Here is a 25,025-nt window from a genome sequence, read left to right as displayed (position 1 = left end):
AACTGATGAATGGATAAAGAAGATGTGGTATGGGGCGCCTGGGTGGCTCAGTCAGTTAAGCGTCTGACTTTGGCTCAGGTCATGATCTCACAGTTCGTGGGTTCGAGCCCTGCGTTGGGCTCTGTGCTGACAGCTGAGAGCCTGGAGCCTGCTTCAGATTCTGTGTCTCCCTCTCTCTCTGCCCCTCCCCAGCTCACACTCTGTCTCTCTCTTTCTCAAAAATAAATAAACATTAAAAAAAATTTTTTTAAAGAAGGATGTGGTATATATATACAATTGAGTATTACTGGTCAATCAAACAGAATGAAATCTTGCTATTTGCAACAATGTGGATGGAAGTAGAATGTATTATGCTAAGTGAAATAAGTCAGTCAGAGAAAGACAAGTATCATGATTTTACTCATATGTGGAATTTAAGAAACAAAACAGATGAACATAGGGGAAGGGAAGGAAAATAAGATTAAAAACAGAGGGAGGCAAACCATAAGAGACTCTTAAATACAAAGAACAAACTGAAAGTTGCTGGAAGGGAGGTGGTGGGGATGGGATAAATGGATGATGGGCATTAAGGAGGTCACTTGTTGGGATGAGCACTGGGTGTTATATGGAAGCGATGAATCACTGGGTTCTACTCCTGAAACCAATACTACACTGTATGTTAACTAATTGGAATTTAAATTAAAAAAAAAAAGTAAAAACAGAGCACCTGGGTGGCTCAGTTGGTTGCGTGTCTGTCTCTTGATTTCAGCTCAGGTCATGATCCCAGGATTGTGGGATTGAACCCAGCATCTGGCTCCACTCTGAGCATGGAGCCTGCTCAAGATTCAATCTCTCTCTCTCTCTCTCTCTCTCTCTCTCTCTCTCTCTCTTTCTCTCTCTCCCTCCCTCCCTCTGCCCCTCTTCCCTGCTTGCACTCTCTCTTTCTCTCTCAAATTAAAAAAAAGTGTAAGAAAATTTATTTACCTTAGGCCATTGAGATATCTTATCATCAATGAGTAGGTGAGTTAAAGAGTTTTCGCCTTGGTTAATCTGAAACACAACATAAATAAGTGTAATGGAAAAGTTAATCTTCACAAGTACGGCCACAATTGTGCTCATAAGTCTTTTGTCCAAAGGGATAAAAATCAAATTTTCTCAATGTTTTTCTTATTTTTTTCATTTTTTTTTCTTTTAACAAGCACATACATGTTTTCCCTTGAGATGTCATCTAGCATGACCAACTCAACGTTTCTTGGCTTTAGGTTTGAAGAAAAAAAGCATGGAAAAGAACTTGAAGATGTTGGTATTTAAGGAGCTATATATTAAGGCTGAATTTTCACTCTTTTTTGACAAAGGAAAGTCTATTATGATGCATATTTGCAGTAAACAGTAAATCTGAAAATAGGAAAGAAAAAAGAAGCATTACCTGAACATTTTTTAGTTTTTCTCTTACTTTGCCTCTCAACATTTCTATTATGTTTTGATTTTCTTCTGCATCTAAATCTACCAAGAAGTCAACATAATAACATAGAGTTCATAACACTTTCTTATAACATAATTAAATAGCAATAGTGGCAAAAGTACTTACTAAATAGCTAAATTGCATGTATTTCTAAAGATTATGACAATTATGAAGACTCGGTCATTGCCCCATGTGAGCTCAGAACCTAAGACCATGGCTGTTGTCCCTTCCCTCTTTCTCAATCTGGACTAAAAACAGGATGGAATTTTGTTTCTTTTTGTGACTTTTCCCCTAGCTCCTGTATCAGCTATTGGCTAGAGTTTTTCTTTGTAGTCAGGCAAAAAAAGAAAAAAAAAAAAAGCAAGCTCAGATAAGCATGAGAATAGTCATATTCTATACAAACTGTCCCGCAGAATATACAAATAACAAAGCAAGGTTATTTCAATCTGATTAAACTGGAGAAAAAGGAATCTGAAAGGAAGAGAGATAAGTTTCTAGGTACCCATTTTAACTACTAATGTCAGTTCTGTAAAGTCAATATAATACTACCAACCCCCCACTTCTGCCAGCTCTTAGGGATATGAAACATAGGGTATAAAGAAGATTCCAGTGTTGTGTGCACTCCAACCCATGTGTAATTTTCTGCTTATCCACCCGACAATCCACCAGTTGGCCTGAGAAGGACAGGGGTTGTGCTGTCCTATGTACCTTAGAAAATAGAGGGCCTATTGGTTATTCGACCTAGCATTTGTCTTTTTCTTCTCCTTTGAGTACTCAAAGGTTGCACAGAGGCTGGTGGAAATAAAGGCTAAGTATAAAGCTAAATCACTGTATGTCATGAGAATCTTACTGCAGTATCCCTTGGTAAATTTAAAAATTGCTGGTTTTATACTCTACTCCCAGAACTTAGAACGGCAGATGCCACCAAGTAGGTGCTCAATAAATGTTTGATGGATGGATGACCCAGGGTTCAACCATATTTATCTGTGTTTCTCCCTGAGCTCTACACCTTCCCGAAGCAGGTTCTGTATCTATGTATCTTTACGGTCTAACACAGTCTCAAGCACTAGTGGCTTCTCCACGTTTGTGAAAAGGGTTAGAAAACATAACTTGGCTTTATTACACATATTTACTATGTATTTTCTTATGCCCATCTTGCATTATCCAGGTAGTTTCGTTTCTGTTTGAGCCCATCTCTTAAGAAACTTGGGTTCCCAGCTGAAACCCAAGAATTAGATGTAGATGTACATCTTTAAAAAACAGAAACCAACAGTATCAGAGTGGTGGTATACTTATTGAGAAGCTTTTTGGAGATGCTTGTCTATATTTTCTTCTGCACTGTTATCTTCTGACATCTGCAAAGAAGTTGAGGTGGGGGGTTACCTGGCATCTTTTTGTTTTATCTTTTCATGTGGTCATCAGCCCTTTGAAAGTCATCACCTTTAGTATGCCAAGTCTTATTCTTTGCCTGTTTTCTTAAATTTCACCTTTTTGTCAACTGACATGAGCTCTTTAAATATGGTGGATCTTAAATTAAGAAACTGCTCTCTGTAATATCCAAAAGGACGTTTTAATGATAAAATCCAATGGGTAAGTTCTTAGTGTTCACGTATTGCCAACTTCACATATCTTTTAGGAGGGTCAAATAAGATCAGACATATGAAAATACTTTGAAACCCAACACTATCAGTGTTAGCTATTCTTTGATTACTCTATAGCATCTGATGATGTTGGGCACCTTTATTTTCTGAAAACTTTGTATGTCACTGTTCTCCACTCTTCTACCTCTCTGGCGCCTTATCCCGTGTATTCTTCAATGGTCACACTTCTCTTCATAGCTTAAACGTGGGCATATTCCAAGGCCTCGGAGAGTGTGCGCACGCATTCCCAGGGCTTCCCAAATCTCTGTCCAATCTTGACTGCTATCCTGAATACCATATTTCTAGCTGCCTACTGGTTTTTCTGACTGAATATCTTACCATTATCAAAAACTCAATATGTTCAAATGAGCTTTTATTTCTTTTACAGTTTTTTAGGCCTTAATATTCTGCAGTTACACCATACTAGCAATGTTAAGTCTTTTTTTAGGACAAGATAGATTATGAGTTTGTTTTTCATTTCAAGTTTAAGAAATACAATGGCAAAAGACTCCTTAAATTACAACTAAAATAAAAGACGTTATCACAGTAAGAGCCTCGTCTACAGAGTTTCTGAAAGAACTTCAAAATCTACCAGTGCTTCCTGGACCACACTTAAGAACTATTGAGGGGTGCTTGCGTGGCTCAGTCGGTTAAGTGTCTGACTTTGGCTAAGCGTCTGACTTTGGCTCAGGTCATGATCTCACAGTTCGTGAATTCGAGCACCGCTTCAGGCTCTGGCTGAAGCCTCAGAGCCTGGAGCCTGTTTGGGATTCTGGGTCTCCCTCTCTCTCTGCCCCTCCCCTGCTTGCACTCTGTCTCTCTCTCTCTCTCTCTCAAAAATAAACATTAAAAAAAATTTTTTTTAAGGAACTACTGAATGAGGCCAACATAAACTAAGATGTTCTGTTTTTATTAAACCTTTAGTATCTTCCTCAACACAATTAAAAATACCTAATTCTACTCTTGACCAAGGAACAGCAATCCTTCAAGGTGGGATGGAATATCAACCCTAGCAAGTGACTGATAGAGGTCTCCCTTTAATTCCTAATAAACTCATCCAGCATTTCAGGGTTCTGCATATTTCTCTGTAACTTCCCACTAGAAGACAGGGATAAAACAGGAATCTTAGCTGAAGTTACTCCAAAAGACATGTAGATATTGGTCCTATATATGTTTAATCCACCACCTAAAAAAAGAAAACTTTTTTTTTTGAGCACAGCAGCAATGGACTGCTGGCTGAGAAAACAGGTAATTGAATTAGCATTTATATAAGAGAATAAATAAATAAACAAATAAATAAATACTTCACCTCTAATACTATTGTACAATTAACCGACCAAAGAGTACAATTCATTCTTAAGTTTATTATTTTTTTAACATACGAACTATGGTGTCTCTCAATTGGATAAGGGACCCCAAATGTGGGGTGACCATCCGGAAAAAGCCAGTGATGCAGAAGGTGAAAGAATTCACCTGGGGCAGAACAAAGGAGCTAGAAATTTACTGACTCCCCACAAGGAGGCGGCGCACAAGACAGTAGAGACTGTCTGCCATGAGGCAGTGGGAGGGGGCTGTTTTTAAAGAGGGAAGGTGAAGAGGTGTGGCAATAAATGGAATTCCCCCTTTTTTGGTAACTGTGCCTGGTTGTAAGTAGCCCTTCAGTTAAGGCCTCTGGATATTTTGAGGCCGGTGGCCTGATGGGCCTGTCTGTGTTTCATTGCTCAAGCCTATTTGCCTGAAAGTGGTCTCCACATGAACTATATGACTTGAATATAGAACCAAATATATCACATTGTTCAGGATTATCCTACATTTATAATTGGGCTATTAGTATAATCAAGATCCTTATAAACTCCATCAATCCCTTACCTTTTTTTCCGTATCTTCTCTCCTCTTTGAGATCTTTTTCATGATGGTTCTTTCATTTCTACTTTCTAAATAAATAAGAAAATAGTCTTAAGGATGATATATTACTGAAAGTATGATGTGATATTTAAAAGTATGCTACTTAAATTTAACTAGAAACTAAACAAAGAAATATGCCATCACTTTTAATATGCAGTAAAAATGCTGGTTAATGTAATAAGACATGTAAAAGAAGAGGTATAACTATTGAAAAGAGAAGACAAAGTTATCATTGTTTGTAGAGGATAGGTTTTTATATGTAGAAAACCCAGGACACTCAATCAAAAAGTTTAGACACAATTAGAAAGTTAAGTGGCAGAATATAAGATCATGTATATAAAAGTTAATAGCTTCCCTATATATTAATATGACAGAAAAAACCACTTTCATAATAGCAATACAAAAACATTTTCATAATACCTAGGAATAACTTCAATTAAAATATGTGGGAACCCTCCCAAACTATAAAACTTTAGTGAGAAAAAATATCTGATTAAACATGGAGATATTCACCAGAGGCAGGGAGATTGGTTAAGAGGCCATTATAATAGTGGAGGTGAGAGATACGAGAGATCTGGATCAAAAATAGACGTGGGTGGGGCTCCTGGGTGGCTCAGTCAGGTAAGAGTCTGACTCTTGATTTTGGCTCAGGTCTGGATCTCACCATCTTGGGATAGAGCCCCACGTTGGGCCCCTTGCTGAGCATGGAGCCTGCTTGGGATTCTCTCTCTCTCTCTCTCTCTCTCTCTCTCTCTCTCTTAGTCTCTCTCTCTCTAAAAAAAATGGAAGTGGGAATGGAGGGTGGAGAAAGATTCATTTAAAAGGTATAAGTCACAAAATCTCATGAGCAATTAAACATAGGACAAAGTGAGGGAGAATCAAGGACTCTAGGTGTTTGGTTTTAGTCATTGAGAAGAAGTATCATTTCAAGTATTGTCAATGTAGGAATGAAGGTGGAGTAGGGAATCAATAAGTTCAGTTTTTGGGTGTTACTAATGGATGTTTATAGGACATTCAGGTGAGACATCCAGAAGATGATTAAAAATACTGTATAAAAATAAAAAAATAAAAATACTGTATAGAAGAGAACAGAAGAGAAGTCTAAATTAGCAAAATTCTTTGTTTAATCAGTAAATAGACATTTAGGAAATAGATTTAAGATTCTTTAAAGCATCTTTAAAATTCTTCCTAACAATATACCTAAATTAGGCACAACAGGAATATGATGTCAGGAAAACAATTTTTAACTTACTTTGCATTCTGCAAGAACATGTAAAATGAACTTAAAATCAATATCTGGCTTACCAATGCCTACACCTGTAAATTTTATCTGCTAAGCTTGGGGAAACATTAGCGACAACACATCCTACAGATAGTTAAATTACAATAAATCAAATAAAAAACTTATCATATGAGAAATTTTTAACCAGATATTGTTTTGCAGACTTAGTGATGTTTCTAACCTGGTTCATTTATCATTCCATAAGATAAATAAATTATTATAGACAAAATATTAGATAAAATTGAAGATCTGGAAAAAACTGCATTTGCTTTTTGAAAATTTGCCTAAGGGAAAATTGTGACTCATACCTTCTTACGGCAATTCATTCCTCTTTATTAAAAACTTGCCTCCAATAAGAGACTTAAAAACTGAGAACAATCTGAGGGTTGATGGGGGTGGGAGGGAGGGGAAGGTGGGTGATGGGCATTGAGGAGGGCACCTGTTGGGATGAGCATTGGGTGCTGTATGGAAACCAATTTGACAATAAATTTCATATTAAAAAAAAATTGGCTCCAACAGTTAAACCCAATCTTCTCTTCAAGATTATTGCTAATTTACAATTCTTGCAGTTAAAGCTCTTTCTAAAGGGTAAGGAAATTGAGGATTAGCTTTTTTTTTTTTTGTATAAGATGACCTGGAGGTCCATAGTCAAAACCTGAGAATTAAAATCAAATAGTTCATTCACTCTTTTCTGATCCAGAGCAAACAGAAGGCAATTTATGTGTATAAATGCCACTTGCTTAGCATTTAGAAATCTCTGTGTTCTGCCAATTTATCCAGTTACACCTTTATCACCAAGGTGATTCCTGAAGTGAAATTTTATGTTGTGTGTAAATTTAACACTCAATCACCTTGATTGCTTCTGTCACATGCCATTTGATATCAGGAGTGTTAGCAGAATAAAATTACAAAAAAACTCTAGCATATGGAATAGTCACAAAACGCATATTCTGTTATCTAGTATTTCTTTGGTTAATTATGAACTAACTAGAAGTTTGTTTTTCCTTTAGTTTTCCCCCAGCTCTTGGAAATCTTTCCAAATGTATTAATCCATCTTCCTTCTTTAGAGGAACTGAATTCAGTCTCAAATCCAATTTTATCTCTTAGTTCATCGATTGTCACAGAGTCTGATCAGTCCTTTTTGAACTCCCGTATAGCAGTGTTTCTCAAATAATGCTTTCCCAGACTTCTTCGATTTGCATTGTGATGGTATGCAAAAAACTTAAAACCTCACTCAAAGTTATGATACAATTAAGGTAATGGATAGCATTTTGCCAACATCAAAATTTATTAAATATATGGCAAATATACTGGTACTAAGATGTGGAAAAGGTGGAATTTAACAAAAAATTCTACAATTGGTTAAATATAACAGCATTATTTCACAAGCATCATGGCTTCCAGGTGTTTCATTACCTGACAAATTTGAAAACAAATACTTTTTAGTTAACTATAATCTTATTTTCTTTTTTTTTTTTTTAATTTTTTTTTTCAACGTTTATTTATTTTTGGGACAGAGAGAGACAGAGCATGAACGGGGGAGGGGCAGAGAGAGAGGGAGACACAGAATCAGAAACAGGCTCCAGGCTCTGAGCCATCAGCCCAGAGCCTGACGCGGGGCTCGAACTCACGGACCGCGAGATCGTGACCTGGCTGAAGTCGGACGCTTAACCGACTGCGCCACCCAGGCGCCCCTATAATCTTATTTTCTAAAAGAAAAAACTAGGAACAAGTGGCCTAACAAAGATTTTCTGTGAATTCATATAGAAGTCTTGGAAAGGCATCAAAATGGAATCATCCACTGCACAGGACTAAGCCCCCAAATCATCATAAGCTGCTCCTGTAAGTCAAGAAAGATTTGGGTTCACTTCCCTTGAGTCTTCAGGCACATAAAAACTGAATAATGCCAAAACAGGTTACAAAAACTATGGCATATTTTGAAAGTTTATAACACACACACACACACACACACACACACACACACACACACACTGTAATGTAATTTTGCTACTCCCAAGTTAATTACAGGATTTATAAAAAATGTACTAATTCATAGAGCAATAGTAGGTCCAGAAACTGGACACAGGTAAGTCCTGTGAGGTTGTCTTTTATTTAAAACTGACAACATATCGCAGTGCCTGTGCTTTGAGTTTCAGTCCGAGAGAAAGTCAAAACGAGGGCCTTTCTGAAAGTGAGGCGAAAAGACCACTTGGTCTGCCTCCCCAGCTAAGCCCTGCTTCCCACTCTCCAACATACACCTTCCACTATAGCCTGACCACTCTTCTTGCCACTCTCTGCCACATCCATCCTTTGATTTTTGCAGTTTTCCTCTAATCTAGAGCATTTCACGTCTCAAAGCCTAATTCAAACCTCGCATCTTCCAGGAAATTGTTACTCTGACCCTTCTGTGACCTTGAAGAGCACTTACGATTGCACTTTTTCTTCTTACATCCTACTTTGCAAGTTCAGCTTTCTGCCTACCATAACGTGAGGATGAGAGCTGGGGTACGAACTCATCCGTCCGCCACCAATCCTAACAAGATGTTCAGCACACAGTAGACAATAAATAACATGGTCTTGGATTTGCTGCAAATCAAGCTCGACTCCCGAATGCTGGAAAATGGGAGTGTTTCTCAACCCTCTCAATTCCCAAAGGGCATGATTGACAGGTCTGCCAGGTTCTGGGGACTACAAGTTTCTAGCGGCCTGTGCGGGTCTCTGGTTACTGGGGGCCGCCGCTGGTTTTGCCCACAGAGCAGGACTCCAACAGACAAGACAGTGGGGTCCAGGGGGCTTTAACAGGCAGTATGACATTCACCTGGATGGAGAGTGCACTCTTGTTATGTTACGAGGACGCACCATTTATTGCGGACTCTGGGAAGGTCACCAACCGCCCAGCAAGGATCCGGACCACCGCGCCCGCCGCCTGCCCAGCGCTCGCTCCTCCGGCACTGAAGTCAAGGCGGTCCAGGAGCATGCGCGATGCGGCTCGTGAGGGGTAGAGCGTGCGCCTTCGGGAGTCTTCGGGAGTTTTCGGTGCGCTACGTCTGTTCACGCGCAGCCTGGGCTTGTGACTCGAATTGAGGCGTCGGAGTCTGTCACTCCTGCCCTGGCTTATAGTTCCTGCAGGAACGCCGGCTTTGATCACCTGCGGGCTGAGTGCGCGCCCCGGTGGCCGCAGCTGCCCGAGGGTCTGTTCTGGAAGAAGCCTAAGAGCTGGTTGTCCTGGCGCGTGGGAGCCCCGAACTTCTCTCGTCATGGTGAAGAACCGTATCCCCAACGGGTGAGTACCTGCCGCGAGCTTCCCGGCGCGCACGGGTCCGCAGCGACAACCGGAGTCCTGGGGCACGTGCGCGCGAGACCGCTTGTCCAAAGTCAACGTGCGTCGAGTGGCCTCCCGCCGGTGTGCGCGGCGGTTGGCGCAGATGGGGGAGCTGATAGCGTGTATTTACTGAGATGTATTATAACTACACCTAAGTGTTATGAAGTATATTGGCCTGAATATACAACAGGCTAAAAGGAGGCAGTGTAGGATTTGAGATCTAATACTGGACAGTTTGTAGTTTAGGGGGATTAAAAAAAAAAAAAAAAAAATATATATATATATATATATATATATATATATACACACACACACACACGTGTATGTATATATATATATATACACACACATATATATATATACATATATATATCAGACTTATTTTCAGGTTTGAAGGGAAATAGTATTGGTCTAGCAGATATCTCAGTTTAGTAGTCCCAATCTCACTTCCAAAGTACTTAAGTTATTTTTATTTTATTTTAATTTTGTTAAGTCGCTGTCATTATCAGGAACTTCACATGAAAATCGAGATTTCTTGAAAAATCAGACGTAGGAAACCAGATCTGTACATGGCAATAGTCCGTGATTTGCAGGGTCTTCCCTGTGAAGAGTAAGCCTCTCCGGTTCTTCAGTCCAAGTGTCCCATCCCCCTGTAGCCTCCGCAGCACCAAGACTTAGTTTCGTTGATTTTTTTTTTTTTAAATCATATCTTTATTTGGGACATGTCTTACTTAGGTATGTCAGCCTGCCTGGCATTTGAATTTGTAACTCCAGCTGTAAAGGGTAAATGGGAGGAAAGAACTGAAGTTTATTATATTACTTGTTTCCAGAATAAAACGTCATATTGAGTGCAGCGAGGCGGTGCTGTGAAGGACTGTTTTGTCAAAGAGGGTGGTTACCTGCCCTATTATGAGCCTCATAAGATGACTCCACTTAAATATGCTTAGAGGCCCTTCATTTGGTGAGGTGTAGTTTTAGCATCTGAACAGCCTGGGTGATCATAGTTTTCAGTGTCCTACCTCCCACCTGGGATTATGGTGAAATGTGACAGTGAAAGTGCTTTGTAAACTAAAGCCTCTAAACAAACTAGTAGCAGTAACTCTAAAACAGCAGTTTTCTTGTCTGGAGGTATAGACTTACTTTTACCTTCCAGTGACCCCTCTTCCCAAAGTTTTTTGTTTTGTTTTATTTTGTTTTTTAAGAAAGAGAAGAAATATATAGGGCTACAGATGAGAGATACTCTAATTGGGATAGATTTAGAAAACAATTTAAAAATGTACAATTGCCCTTTTAAATTATAGAATATTTTAACATGAGTTTTTCAGAAATGTGCTGTTTATTTGATCCAATTAGAATACAATTTAATTAAACTCTCTGCCTTATTATTTTTTTTTTTTGAGAAACTGTCCTCTGTTATAACAGCAACTCCTGGTGATTGTATTTTGCATCCAGTCTCTTTTCCAAGTAAAATTCTGTGCATCGCTGTAAGAGCCCTGATGGGTTTTATACATGTCGTGACAAAGTAATCACACTGAGGATTTTTCCATCTCAAGCCACTACATTCATATTCAAAATAATTGTGATTCTCACTCCTATACTATGTCTTCCTCCACTCATTTGCCCATTTTTCAGAGCTGTCACAAAACCAGAGGGTCCGCCATGAGAAGGACAGCTATAGCTGTGTATGCCGGGGGGGGGGGGGGGGGTGAGGGAGGAGGGGGGGGGAGAAGTCCCTGAAAAAAAATGAAATTGACAACAGAGTAGTATTTGAATAGGTGGAAAGATTTTTCTAGTAGACATTGTCTATAACATCCTTCTGTCCCTGCCTCTATAATCTTAAATTAGTATTTTCATCCATTCACATAGCTTGAATGATTGACAGCTTAACAACTTCTTGATCTGTTAGTAGTGCTAAGAACACTATAGTTTTTCTTCATATAGTCTCTACCTTTTTTTAAATTGTTTAATTTTGCAATGGTAATTGCCTTTTATCTTACAATGTGTCCAAGAATTCTGTAAGCAAGTTTTTTTTTTTTTTTTTTTGTATAGTGTACACTAAAGATTTCTGCCTTCTTTAGGAGCTCAATAAAATTTTATCTGTCTGAAAACCAGAAACCCAAAAGTATTGCATTCCAGAAGCAAAAATTGGGAATGTATATAGACTCACTTTTTTTAAAAAAGTAGCTGACTAGATAATTCAAATGAAGCACCAGTTTATTTCGATTCCATCATTTATGTTATTGTGGAAACATTAGTTGTGGAAATAAATGAATTGAAAAAAGTGCATGTTATAGTAATGTTTGCAGTATTAGCAGATGATCTAAAATTCCTTTCATATGGTTTCCTTGTATAGTTAATGCTAAAAGAACAGCTTCCAACTGGATGTCAAAACCAAAGATGAACATGTTTATAGAATTATCATGGTCATAATTGAATATCATTCATAATGGTGGAGTTATGCTATCGAGGAAAGAATAAATGTCATAACTATTCATGGGTATCTTATTCCACAATGAAGAATTCCATCAAAGAAATGATCTTCTAGAAATGTCACAAGCAAAAATCTAAGAGTTAATGAGTTACTTAAAAATGAGGCCTTTTATTTAGAGATGAGGCCTTTTATTTACTTTTGATAGAAATTATTTTCTAATTTTTAAAGAGAAAGAAGCCTAATCCAACATCATTGCTTTGTTGGGTTTTGGTGCCATTTGGATTGTATTTAAAAACTTGAGAAACTGTATTTTTCAATTCTAGATAAATTATCAAAATCAAATTTCTGTTTTTGCAAAGCAAAGGACTACTGGAACATAGTAATCATTCCTTTTTGAAGGATAGTTTTGCTAGATATAGACTTCTTGGTTGGCTAGAATTTTTCTTTCAGCATTTGAATGTCATGCTCCTACCTCTGACAGTCATTATTCCTAATGATAAGTCAGCTGTTAATCACATCTAATCAGTACATTAGGTAGTGATTTTATGAAGCCAAACTTATTCAATATTAATTTAATGTTTATGGAGTATCTGTGGTATGGCAGGCACTGTACTATGAAGAAAGACAGACATGGTCACTCTCACAGAGTTAATGGTCAAGAGAGAAACCACGATTTGTCAGAAAAAAAATTCACATAATCATGTGTGTAGTTACAAACTCTGTTAAGTGCCAGGAAGGAAGGTAAAAGGTATGTCTAAAGAGAATAGGTGGATGGATGATAGACACTTTCCTGAGAACTGATATAGGAGCTGCAAGCTGAGCATGACTGAAGGGGTGACATGGGAGAAGGGGCAGAAGGAACAGCATGGAACATTGGGAGGACTAAGGAAAGGAAACCAGGTGAAGCCAGACTGGGGAAGGAAAAATGGAACAGCAATGAAGCTGGAGAAGTAAGCAGGGCATTAAAATGCTCATTTTAAGAAATACTCATGTGTTAAAATTAGAATTCATAAAAAATAACAGGACATCATTAGATGACAATTATTTTTAATACCAATTTCTTTACTTTGTTTTTCATAAAAAGTTATAAAGATGTTTAAAGTTAATGAACTGTATTTCTTTTTTAAAAAATTTTTTTAATGTTTATTTATTTTTGACAGAGAGAGAGAGAGAGAGAGAGAGACAGAGCATGAGCGGGGGAGGGGCAGAGAGAGAGGGAGACACAGAATCTGAAGCAGGCTTCAGGCTCTGAGCTGTCAGCCCAGAGCCCGATGTGGGGCTTGAATCCACAGACCGCGAGATCATGACCTGAGCCAAAGTCAGACACTCAACCGACTGAGCCACCCAGGCGCCCCAATGAACTGTACTTCTTAATTCAAGATTAATCAGAAATTAAAACAAGACATCTCCAAAATAATGTTGAAGAAGTGACTTTGTTTCCTGCTTACTAAAACACTGTAGGTTTTCATGTTTTACTTTGATTATTCCTACATTTAATACATATTACCGCTTAGTATAAATCAGTGATGATGATGTAAAATTCATAAACTATTTTCCTTCTTTTACCTATTACCCAAGAAAAACAAAGACAAAATATTGTTTTGGGTATTGAAAGTTTATATCAGGAACAAATACTACCTTATTCACTGTAGAAGTGCTGTACATATGTAAAACCTTCCATTATTTTTGTGTTTTCTTTTTGAGGGAGGAAGCAGTAAATTAAAATTTCATACATGATAGCACTCAGAAAGCAACTAACCAACAAATTAGGCCCTATTTATTAAAGAATAATTTCTTTATCATCTTGAGTTATTAAACTATTTTTATTATAATTGTTATTTTCATTGCAGGTGGAGCACTGTGATGCCAATTGGACATCCTCTACCTGGGACACAATTTATTGTGTTTAAAGTACTTTTTTTTTTTTTTAATTTTTTTTTTCAACGTTTATTTATTTTTGGGACAGAGAGAGAGACAGAGCATGAACGGGGGAGGGGCAGAGAGAGAGGGAGACACAGAATTGGAAACAGGCTCCAGGCTCTGAGCCATCAGCCCAGAGCCTGACGCGGGGCTCGAACTCATGGACCGCGAGATCGTGACCTGGCTGAAGTCGGACGCTTAACTGACTGCGCCACCCAGGCGCCCCTTAAAGTACTTTTAAAGGGAATATGTAAATTATTTTCTTATTTATCATGTAAGGAGAAGAATTGGGACTGATGTGATCCATGTTTACTTAATATTATGCTTTTCTTCATAAAAATATGTGAATTGTAAGTTTCCAGCAAATGTTTGACATTATGGAAGTAACAGTAGACGTTTTCACACATGTAATTATTAATTGCTCATTCTAGTGGAAGGGAGTATTTTGAATTAATTTTTAAATAACAGCTTTATTGGTGTGTAATTCACCTATTCATATTCACCTGGTTAATGTAAACTGTGGTTTTTAGTATCTTCATGATGTTGTGCAGCTGCTACCACAATTTTGGAACATTTTCATCACCCCTCCCTCCCCCCAAACCCAAGCACAGTAGCAGTCACTCCTCTTTCCCCCTAGCTTCCACCCCCACCTCCCAGGCAACCACTAATCCCCTTTCTGTCTCCATAGATGTGACTGCTCGGGACATTTCATGTAGATGGAACGGTGTATCTGCCCTTGGTGATTGGCTTCTTTAGCATAATGTTTTTAAGATTGACCTATGTTGTAGTGTATGGCACACTTCATTTATTTTTCTTGCCAAGTTAATGTTTCAATGGTTCAATTTATTTTATTGAAAAAAAATTTGACAAGATTAAATTTTTTGAGCAAAAATATCTTTAATCCTAATGTTATTTTTGGTTTTTAGGTTTTGACCTATTTAAAAAACAAATCCAGGGGCGCCTGGGTGGCTCAGTCGTTTGAGCGTCCAACTTCAGCTCAGGTCATGATCTCACGGTTTGTGAATTCGGGCCCTGCATCGGGCTCTGTGCTGACAGCTGGGATCCTAGAGCCTGCTTCGGATTCTGTGTCTCCCTCTCTCTCTCTGCCCCTCCCCCACTCACATTCTGTCTCTCTCTGCCTCTCAAAAATAAAGAAAACTAATAAAAAATTTGTTTTTAATCAAATCCAAAATAATCCAGAAATAAAGATGGATAACTTTTTAGTACTTCCCCCCGAAATCAGCACTCCTTTACTAATTTGTCATATCCTGTGTGTAGTACTTCCTAAAAAAAAAAAAAAAAAAAAAAAAATTCAAAATACTTGAAACCCATGCCATGTTTTTATATGACCTCAGATGCATGGCAGCTTTGCTTTCTCCTACTTGCTCTGACATTGGGAACATAGGAGCACATAGTTCAGAGTCTTTTATGCTGACCCCCAAATTTAACTCAGCCTTTTCTTTCATTGGTCTTTAAGTTACTTTTTTAACATATTGAGATATAATTCACATACCATAAAATTCACCCTTTTAAAGTATACAGGCAAGTGGTTTTTAATATATTCATAGAGTTGTGTAATCATTGCCACCAATTCCAGATCATTTTCTTTCCCTCAGAAAGAAACCTTGTACCCATTTCCCCTCCTGTTGGCCCCTCCTACAGTCACTTAATCAACAGAGTGACCCAGGCTCCCCTAAAACCTTGTTGTAGAGGAAAATAACTCTTGAACCTTGTTCAATTGGATTGGTGCCATCAAAGATGTCATCTGTCATTTTTTCCCTGATTAGGTGACATTTTGTCTTGGATATCTTGCTGCCATGTCATACTTCAACATACATGTAACCAAACATAATCATTTCTTTACTTCCACACCACTCCTTCCCAAAAATACAAATTAGCAAACTCTTTAACTTTCCTGTTTCTCCTGAAAGCACCACTGTTAAGCCTGTCAGTCAACTTCAAATCCCTTGAGTCATCTCTGTCTTTCTGGTATCCTATATCAGGTCAAGGGCTAAAACCTATAGATTTTTTTCTTCTATAACGTGTCTCATATTCTCCAGGTCTTTTACCTGATTATTCAGCAGCTCGTCTCTTTTATTCTTTTTTGACCGGTTGTGCCTAAATGTCATTTTCATACCCATTCCAGGTCCTTCCTAAAAAAAACTTCAGTTCTCTCTGCCCTCTGCATTGTTTTTAATGTGTTTCATCTAAACTCCTTTCCATATTCTTCAAGGCCCAATTTAATCTGGCCCCATTCTCATCATACTCTTCTCTGTTTCCTACAACAAACCATCTCTTCACTATCTCACGAACATTCTTGATTCTGTAATAGCAAGACTAAAAATGACTAAAGGTACATTAATTGGGGTCTGGATATTAAAATTCTAAAACACTATAGATAATATTATGCAGACATGAGAAAAAGGATTTTGATCTATGAATGTTGATACAGGGCAGAAGAGCTGGGAGAAATCTCTCTGAGGCACACCAGGCCTTCAGTGAGTGCAAGGCATTTGTTCCCCAAAGGCAGATAGCAAGGCAGACAGAAATCTCCAGAGGCATGGAAAACTGACCCGAAAAGAAACCCTTGAGGAATGTTGTGTAAGAGAAAGAGTAAGCTTTGTAAATTGCACTTGAGCTGGCCCACTGGGACAGGCTGCCAAATGGCATTCAGGCTGAAGATGACCACTTATCTGAGAGTCAGCAGAAGGAACTCCATGGAATGCTAAAGTAGTGGCATTACCATTCAGCTTGTTGGAAATGGAGAACCTCAGCCTCACCGCAGACCTATGCAATCATTTTTTGATTAACTAAAATTAATATCTATTTTGGGGTATCTGGGTGGCTTGAGGCTGTTAAGCGGCCAACTCTTGATTTCAGCTCAGGTCGTGATCTTGTGGTTCGTAAGTTGGAGCTCCGTTGTCAGGCTCTGTGATAATAGCGCAGAGTCTGCTTGGGATTCTCTCTCTGCCCCTCCCCTGCTCATGCCCGCGTTCTGTCTCTCTCTCTCTCTCTTTCTCTCTCTCTCTCAAAATAAATAAAAACTTTAAAAAAATTAGTAGTAATTCTTAGGTGAGTTACATACACATTACATTTTGATAAGCATGACTTTTAGGGTGCATTCTAATCCTTAAAATTCTACTTAAGTAATATGTGCGATCAGGGGCTGTGTGGTGAGCTATACAGAAACTAAATGCATGGTCCAAGAAGGAAAAGTTCAATGTAGGTAATCCAAGGAGGCACCACCAAAGAATCAGGAGTTGAGCTGGTCCTTAAAAGCTGGCGGAAGACGTAGATCATGTCAAAGATTAAAAAATATGGATACCGAAGCAGAAATAGTGGTATGGACCAGACTTCCTGGCAGTGGAGATAGAGATTAACTAGGACTATTACCTTAGTTCCTGCTAAAATACCTCTGAGGCCAACTTTTCAGAAAGAGAGAAGTCACGTATCTTCCCCTGAGGAGCTTAACTCAGACACCGAATAGAACAAATAGAATGGTCTAAGTGTTCTTTTATTTTTTAAATTTTTTTTAAAGTTTATTTATTTTTGACAGAGAGACAGAGCACGAATGGGGGAGGGGCGGAGAGCGAGGGAGACACAGTATCCAAGACAGGCTCCAGGCTCTGAGCTGTCAGCACAGAGCCCAACGCGGGGCTTGAACTCACAGACCACGAGATCATGACCTGAGCCGAGGTCAGACGCTCAACCGACTGAGCCACCCAGGCGCCCCTGGTCTAAGTATTCTAATGCAGGCCCAGGGAAAGGGCTGCCCTAGCACAGGGAAGAAGTTTATTCTGACTTGGAGATGTGAAAAAGACTTCACTGAAGGCATCTGAACTGAGCTTTGAAGGTAGAGTGGGGCAAAGCTGTTCCAAATTGAGCAAAAACCTGAACAGTGTTGGGTGAAGAGGCAGTCTATCGTATTTGGAGTGTAGGTAATGTCAGAGGGGTGGAGTGGGATGTAAGCCTGGAGACAGCTTATAGGCATGGATCAAAAAGCTTGAATGTCTGTTGGAGAGTTTGACCTTATTTTGTAGGCAATGGAAAGCCACCAGCAATTTTGTTAGGAAGCAATGTGATAAAACCTCCTTTTTATTTATTTATTTATTTATTTATTTATTTATTTATTTAATTTTTTTTTTCAACGTTTATTTATTTTTGAGACAGAGAGAGACAGAGCATGAATGGGGGAGGGGCAGAGAGAGAGGGAGACACAGAATCGGAAACAGGCTCCAGGCTCTGAGCCATCAGCCCAGAGCCTGACGCGGGGCTCGAACTCACGGACCGCGAGATCGTGACCTGGCTGAAGTTGGATGCTTAACCGACTGCGTCACCCAGGCGCCCCTAAAACCTCCTTTTTTTTTTTTTTTAATTTTTTTTTTTTCAACGTTTATTTATTTTTGGGACAGAGAGAGACAGAGCATGAACGGGGGAGGGGCAGAGAGAGAGGGAGACACAGAATTGGAAACAGGCTCCAGGCTCTGAGCCATCAGCCCAGAGCCCGACGCGGGGCTCGAACTCACGGACTGCGAGATCGTGACCTGGCTGAAGTCGGACGCTTAACCGACTGCGCCACCCAGGCGCCCCTAAAACCTCCTTTTTAAATATATATGTATATATTTATTTTGAAGGGGGGAGTGGCCGAGGGAGAGAGAGAGAATCCCAAGCAGGCTCCATGTTGTCAGCATTGAGCCTAGCATGGGGTTCCATCTCACAAACCACAAGATCATGACCTGAACTGATATCAAGAGTCAGACACTTCACCAACTGAGCCATCCAGGCATCCAAAACCTGCTTTTTATAAAACTTATTCTGGCTTTAATAGGTTGGAGACGTGACCACCATTCCTGGTATCAGGTCTTTACTGGGGTGATAATAAGATTGGAAAGGGGAATCAGAATGAAAAATGTTGCCATGGCAAAGTGTGCAGGTGCTGTTGATGAAGTTGACTCTTATCCTGGTTACTTGAGGCAGTCGTGGCTTTAAGTTATACAGTTCAGGCAGGGCAGGTTTAGGAGGAGAACCAGTATGGTTTAGGTCACAGCATTCCTTACCTAGCTCTCAAGGCTTGCCTCCCCTTTCTTCTTAGAACTTCATTATAAGGAATGATGTTGTTTCTTAGGTGACTGTGTCTCATTTGTCATCGACTGATCCATATTCTCTGGTGAGCTTTGCTCTTCAACACACATTCAATAGGGGTATTAAAATAAAAAGTCAACTCAGGTGCTGATGAGGGTGATGCCACTACTGTATCAACTTAAATTTAAAATCGAGAAATGTAGGGGCACCTGGGTGGCTCAGTCAGTTAAGCTTCTGACTTTGGCTCAGGTCATGATCTCGTGGTTTGTGAGTTCGTGAGTTCAAGCTCCATGTCGGGCTCTGTGCTGACAGCTCAGAGCCTGGAGCCTGCTTTGGATTCTGTGTCTCCCTCTCTCTCTCTCCTCTTCCCCTGCTCATCCTCTTTCTCTCCTTCAAAAATAAATAAACATTAAAAAAAAATTTTAAATAGAGAAATGCAAGGGGCGCCTGGGTGGCTCAGTTGCTCAGTTCGTGATCTCACGGCTCATGGGCTCAAGCCCCTCATTGGGGTCCGTGCTGATGGTGTGAAGTCTGCTTGGGATTCTCTCTCCCTCTCTCTGCCCCTTCCATGCTCTCTCTCTCTTTCTCTCAAAATAAATAAATAAACTTAAATAAAATAGAGAAACGCAAAAGGTATAGCAGTGCTTCTGTCACATGTATAGTCTTAAATGCCAGTACCTCTAAAGGAGGTACTCCTTTCCCCGTTACTAAAAAATCCATCATACCTGTGATAAAAACCAATTATATTCAGTTGTATTACAGTTCATGTACAAATAAAAACCCGGGTAGTTAACTACACATTGTCCTAAACACATAAAATGAAGAAAATAGACACATGTTCTTTTAGGAAATCTACCATTTGGGAATATATGGCTAATTTGCAAGCTGCTAGAGCATCCTGATTGAGGCTGTGGAAAGAAGTGGCAGATTGACTGTCAATTACTTGAAAGTAATGACATTTTTAAAGAAGAATATTCCTTGACAAGATAAGTAGACTATAATTTATAGAAAACACACTTCATGTTTTAGTTTAAGGAGACACTGTGGTGGGTTCAATCATTGTGCCCCCTGCTTCACTCCTCTGTGTATTGGGATCCATCATCTGTGTCCTTTGCCTTATGACCTAGCCATTCCTCCCAGTGTTTCTCCAAATTGTCATGTTGGGCTTGGTCACATGACCTACTGTGGTCAATAGAATGTGAATGGAAGGGACAGGGGCCTGTCCTGGCCAAGGCTATATAAGAGGCCTCCCATGTTTCCTCTTACTGTCTTGTGTCCCTGCCATTCATTTCTCGTAGGAGAATGCAAGATACATTGGAGCAGGCCTGAACCAGACCAACTGCCTGGAGGAGAGCTGCCCAGCTGACATGCAGACCCAAGGACATGAAAATCAACCCATGGACATGCAAAATCATGGACATGGGCTTACTGTGGTAAGCCATGCAAACTTTAAGGTTGTTACAAGTTTAAAAGATAAAACTCAACACAAACTGAAAAGAATCATGGTTAGCGAGCACAACTAACTATAAGCAACTGTCCTGTTCTAACAAGATGATGATTATTAGAACCTGAATCAGAGAGAGAACAGACCAATCTGGGTGAAATTCAGCTCATCTTTAAAGCTGACGATAAATAAGAATATATTTTAACAGTAATTTTAATATAATAATGTGGTAACCTTTGTGAGCTATTAAGAAACTAACCTTTAATATTCAGATTTACAATTTGATTATAGGATATAATCATCAAAATTATCTTGTGTCATCTTTGAATCCAGATTAAACTTCCCGAAGGTCTTTCATCAGGCATCTTGGCCTGAACAACAGGCATCTCTGCCTTCACAAAAAAAGGCAGCAAGACCTGAGGAATAAAGTGAAATTCTGAGCTGAGATCTTAAAGAAGAATGATGTTTTAAGAATAATGTTTTAACTTCATATATAATAAATAATAGCAAGATGCTACAGTGTCTATAGCTGTTTCTTTTAATCCCCCCTCAGTAGAAAGACAAAGGATTCTTGCCTGTGTCTTTTTAAGCCTTGAACATATTTTTAGACATGTGCTGTCCAGTGGAGTAGTGACTAGTCATACGTGGCTGTTGATCACTTGAAACATAGCTGGTCCTCGTTCAGATGTGCTGTAACTGCAGTGCACAACAGCGGGCTTCAAAACTTAATGTGAAAAAACAAATGTTAGTGATTTTTATATTAACTACATGTTGAAATGATAATACCTTGGATACAGTCAATTTCTTAAACTCTTCTTAGTTCCCTACTTTGCACCATCTCTTGCAGAGATTTTGACTGATACAACATTAAAATGAAGTATACTTTTAAACACTTTCATTTATATTGCATTTTATATTTCTTATTAAAGAATTGGATAAGGAGAAAACTTTCTCTCTCTCTCTCTCTCTCTCTCTCTCTCTCACACACACACACACACACACACACACACACACTTCATTCTTTTGTCTACAGAAGTAACCATTTCTGATGTGGTCCACAGAAAAAAGTTTCCCACCTTCTAAAGGAATGGCAGAACTAAGTTTAGGTGAAGGGCCAGGAAGGAATGGTAATCATTTATAACCAGTGGCCAATTCAGTATTAAAACCAGTTGACAGTGACCCATTTTATTTAGCCTTTCTCATACAGAATGGCCCAAAGCAGATTCCTGAATCTGCCACAAAACCATCTTTCCCTCCAACAGAAATGAGATTAGGTTGTGCCTGATGATCATCTCCATGACTTGAGACTTAAAACAAGTGGAATTTGGCTCCCGAATACCTTAATGCACTTGTTTTGGACCCAGGCCGCAAGACAGAAATGGAATAAGAAAAGATTTCCATGTTTATTGAAGGAAAATTGTGGATTATAATTCCAATTTGCCAAAGGACGGTGTTTATAGAAAAGACAGAGCAATAAACTTGGGACAGAATACATGAATTTGAATATCCACTCTACCATCTACTCGTCTGTGTGACCCTCATTTATAAAATAGAAATAGTACTTATGCCCTCATGGGGTTTTTTAAGAATCAGAATAGAGAATGTGCGTGACAGGGCTTTGTGTATGTAGACATAAGGAAGAAAGGAGCTGCTGTTGGCTCTAGTTATATGACTTTTTATTTTCATCGGTATCATCAACTATTATTTATTTGATGCAGAACTGCTATGCAGTGAGCAAGCACTATAATTAAGAAGCCAGGAATATGGGGAATCCTTGATTAGCATCGTATGCCACATATATCACCATGCAAAGTACGTGAACAGAGTATCGGTGTTGCCATGACAGACTTTGTGGACTTAAAGCAATATTAAATCACAAGTCCATCAGGGAAGAGATCATATGTCTACTTCCCTTTCTACCATGCCTGTGATCCTTGTATTCATACAGAGTTAAGTGTGTGCTTAGAAGTTATAAAGAGACAGTCTAGTATATTTGGGAGAGAAAATAATGGCTAAGTGCATTGCAGGCCTTAGGTCAGCCACTTGGGCAAGTGACTTACCCTCTTTGAGCCTCAGTCTGCTTCTGTGAAATGGGAGTGGTAGTGGCTCTCGTCAGATTGTTGTAGGGATTGAATGAGAGAATGGACGTAATGCATGGAAGCACAGAACATGGGGACACAACAAATGCTCCATAAATACTAGCTGTGACAACAGAGCCACTTCTACTAATAAAAAGAGTTTAAACGTGCCCAAACTTGGCTTCTTATTCCTAATCAAAGTACAACAAGTTCAATTGTGAGTAGCAGAAAAGAGAAAGTTCCTGTTCTCAGTTTTATTAAGCTTGTATTCACCTGGATGTTGTAAAAAAATGACTTAGTTATCCAAGACATATAAGGGCATTTGGCTTCCAGTTTGTGGGAAAGCTTTTCCTCCCCCACCCCACCTCCTCCCTGCATCAGCTCAACAGTCGTCCCCAGATCCAGAGATGGGAGCTTGGGACAACGTCAGAGTAACACGTCACCACTCCACGCTACTCAACAGGTAACTCTTATAGCAGTCATTAAAGGAAGAAGGTACAGGGTCTCTTCACGTTTATGTGACAAGGTCCATAGCTGCTGCTTCTCCCACAAAATAGTCCATGGAATAAGTAAAGAGATCCCATTCTTGTGTGACAGGAGTGGCAACAACACTTTCAGACCTGGTTCCTGGCACACTTTGATGAGTAAATGCCATGGCAGTGAAGAGGCATGCTGTAGCTCTCACTAAATTAAACCCTGTGACAGTAAGGCCTGGAGTGGCTTTAAAACTCAGTGGGCATCTTGTGGTGCAATTGATTAGCATATTTGGCTATTAAGTAGAAGGTTGATGGTTTGAACCCACCCAGGGGTGGTCTTGTCTCCAGCTAATTTCTGGGTGGGCAGAATATTCTGGAATTAGATAGTGGTGATGGTTGCACAACACTGTGAATATGCTAAATGCAATTGAATTGTACACATTAAAATGGTGAACTCCATGTTATATGTATTTTTATTACAATAAAAATAAAAGCCCAATAGATATACTGAAGGCTGCATTTTCCAAATTCTTCATAGTAATTGTATTTTTCTTCCTGACATGTTTACCTACCATGTAGTATGCCCTTATATCTGAATGCTTATATGTCACGTCAGCTTTTTAAAAAAATCTCTAGTCTGGGGGTCCTGTTCTGTAGCATTTTGGCATCACCGAGGAACATGTAACTCATCCACATCCCTGTTTTGGATTGGCTCAAGTATTGTATTGATTACACAAGCACATAAATTCCCTTGCGAGACTCTTTGGCTCTAGCACATATTTGTCTCGTCTAGAAAATTCTCCTGTGCAAACAGCAGGCTGGGAATGAGATGTGTGTTTGCCCTCTCCAGAGGCATTGTATGGCGTTCTTAATAAATGGGCAACAGGAGAAAGAAAGGGTCTTTGTGAGTACAGCTGAACCGGTTCCTGAGATTCTTCTTTTAGCCAGCGCAGCTTCCCAGCGCAGGACGCAGGACCCTCAGTTCTTCAGGACAAAGTCAGGATTGTTCTTTTATAGAGCTAAGATCATGAAAGGCAGCAGGTCTTCCAGACCTACACAAGCACAGAGTACAAAAGAGAAAAGGGGAGATGGGAAGGACTCACAAAAGAGACGACGTCTGCAGGGTAGTCCTTGAGGCAGGTGGTGGTGAATACCTCCCATAGAAAGGCAGCAGCAAAAGCCAGGGAAGCTCCGTGCTGGTCAAGACTGGCCTTGGTGAGCAAGGAGGGATGGCTTTGAACACCACTGTGGAGGAAAATGCTCCCTGGGCAAGTTTTTTTTCTCACTCCAGCCAGCAGATTTCAGCTGCTCCTGCTATACCATGTCTTTCCAGAAATATGAAGGCTTGTGAAAGATAAACAAGCCTATGATGGCCACTGCAACCAGGATCAGGGAGAAGAGGACCATGAGGAAGACATATGTGGAGTGGGAGAGAGGTGTGGACAGCGGCTCCTCAGCGGGGATCATGTTGGTCAGGTTCAGCATGTAGCCCAGAGTCCATCCGACACTGCTGCTGTGGATCTGCAAAGTGGGGGAAAGGCTGTTGTTTCTGGCCAGAGGGTTAGATGAGCTTTCACACAATCCCATCCATAACACTGATAGAGCAGGTGGAGAGGGCCGTGTCCAGTTCTCTTAATGGATCGTGTTTACATTCTAAGCTGGGAATATGGTTGTGGGGAAAATGGAGCCAGAGCATGTGATTAAGGTGAGTTGGGGAGCCTCACTGTTATATTCCTGAAATTCAGAAGGGAATTTGGTGAATAACTGCTCAATTCTCCTGCTTCTGCCAAGAAGAACTTACAAAGTTCTCTGGTCAAAAGATAAGAGAATAAAGACTGTTTCTGGTCTTTACCATCTATGTCAGGCCCAGGAACTTCATCCATATGTAACCAGGACATCTTTATGATTCAAAGAGGAAAGACTGGGGAATAATCCCAGCAAGTCTGTGTTACTTTGTGGAAGTTGGAAGACTGTACATATGCATGAGAAAGGATTCTTATTAAA

At 39.6% G+C, this 25,025-nt stretch overlaps 2 protein-coding genes and 1 long non-coding RNA gene across 7 annotated transcripts in view; 1 reads left to right on the top strand and 2 right to left on the bottom strand.

Moving 5' to 3' along the window:
- CC2D2B (coiled-coil and C2 domain containing 2B) overlaps positions 1-9,259 on the bottom strand; it is a 102,729-nt gene extending 93,470 nt beyond the window's left edge. For 2 of the 3 annotated variants that reach the window (XM_043597095.1, XM_043597096.1), the window contains exons 1-3: positions 9,128-9,259; positions 4,951-5,015; positions 964-1,029 (exon numbers count right to left, since the gene is read on the bottom strand). In XM_043597095.1, coding sequence (XP_043453030.1) covers positions 964-1,029; positions 4,951-5,015; positions 9,128-9,245 — 249 coding nt within the window. In that variant the 5' untranslated portion in view covers positions 9,246-9,259. Of the gene's footprint in view, positions 1-963; positions 1,030-4,950; positions 5,016-9,086 lie in introns of all 3 variants that reach the window. The other variant, XM_043597097.1, reaches the window with a different exon arrangement.
- A 180-nt stretch (positions 9,260-9,439) lies between these two features.
- On the top strand, positions 9,440-23,642 carry LOC122493066. The gene is made up of 2 exons (XR_006299812.1): positions 9,440-9,551; positions 20,322-23,642. It is a non-coding gene; the product is annotated as an uncharacterized LOC122493066 (long non-coding RNA).
- The window catches only part of ENTPD1 (ectonucleoside triphosphate diphosphohydrolase 1), a 96,188-nt gene continuing 93,009 nt past the window's right edge, over positions 21,847-25,025 (bottom strand). For all 3 annotated transcript variants that reach the window (XM_043597098.1, XM_043597100.1, XM_043597101.1), the window contains one exon: positions 21,847-24,542. In XM_043597098.1, coding sequence (XP_043453033.1) covers positions 24,336-24,542 — 207 coding nt within the window. In that variant the 3' untranslated portion in view covers positions 21,847-24,335. The remainder of the gene's footprint in view (positions 24,543-25,025) is intronic.

Source organism: Prionailurus bengalensis, chromosome D2 (genome assembly GCF_016509475.1).
Source record: "Prionailurus bengalensis isolate Pbe53 chromosome D2, Fcat_Pben_1.1_paternal_pri, whole genome shotgun sequence".
Lineage (NCBI taxonomy): Eukaryota > Metazoa > Chordata > Mammalia > Carnivora > Felidae > Prionailurus > Prionailurus bengalensis.
This window is presented reverse-complemented; position numbering and strand designations above follow the sequence as displayed.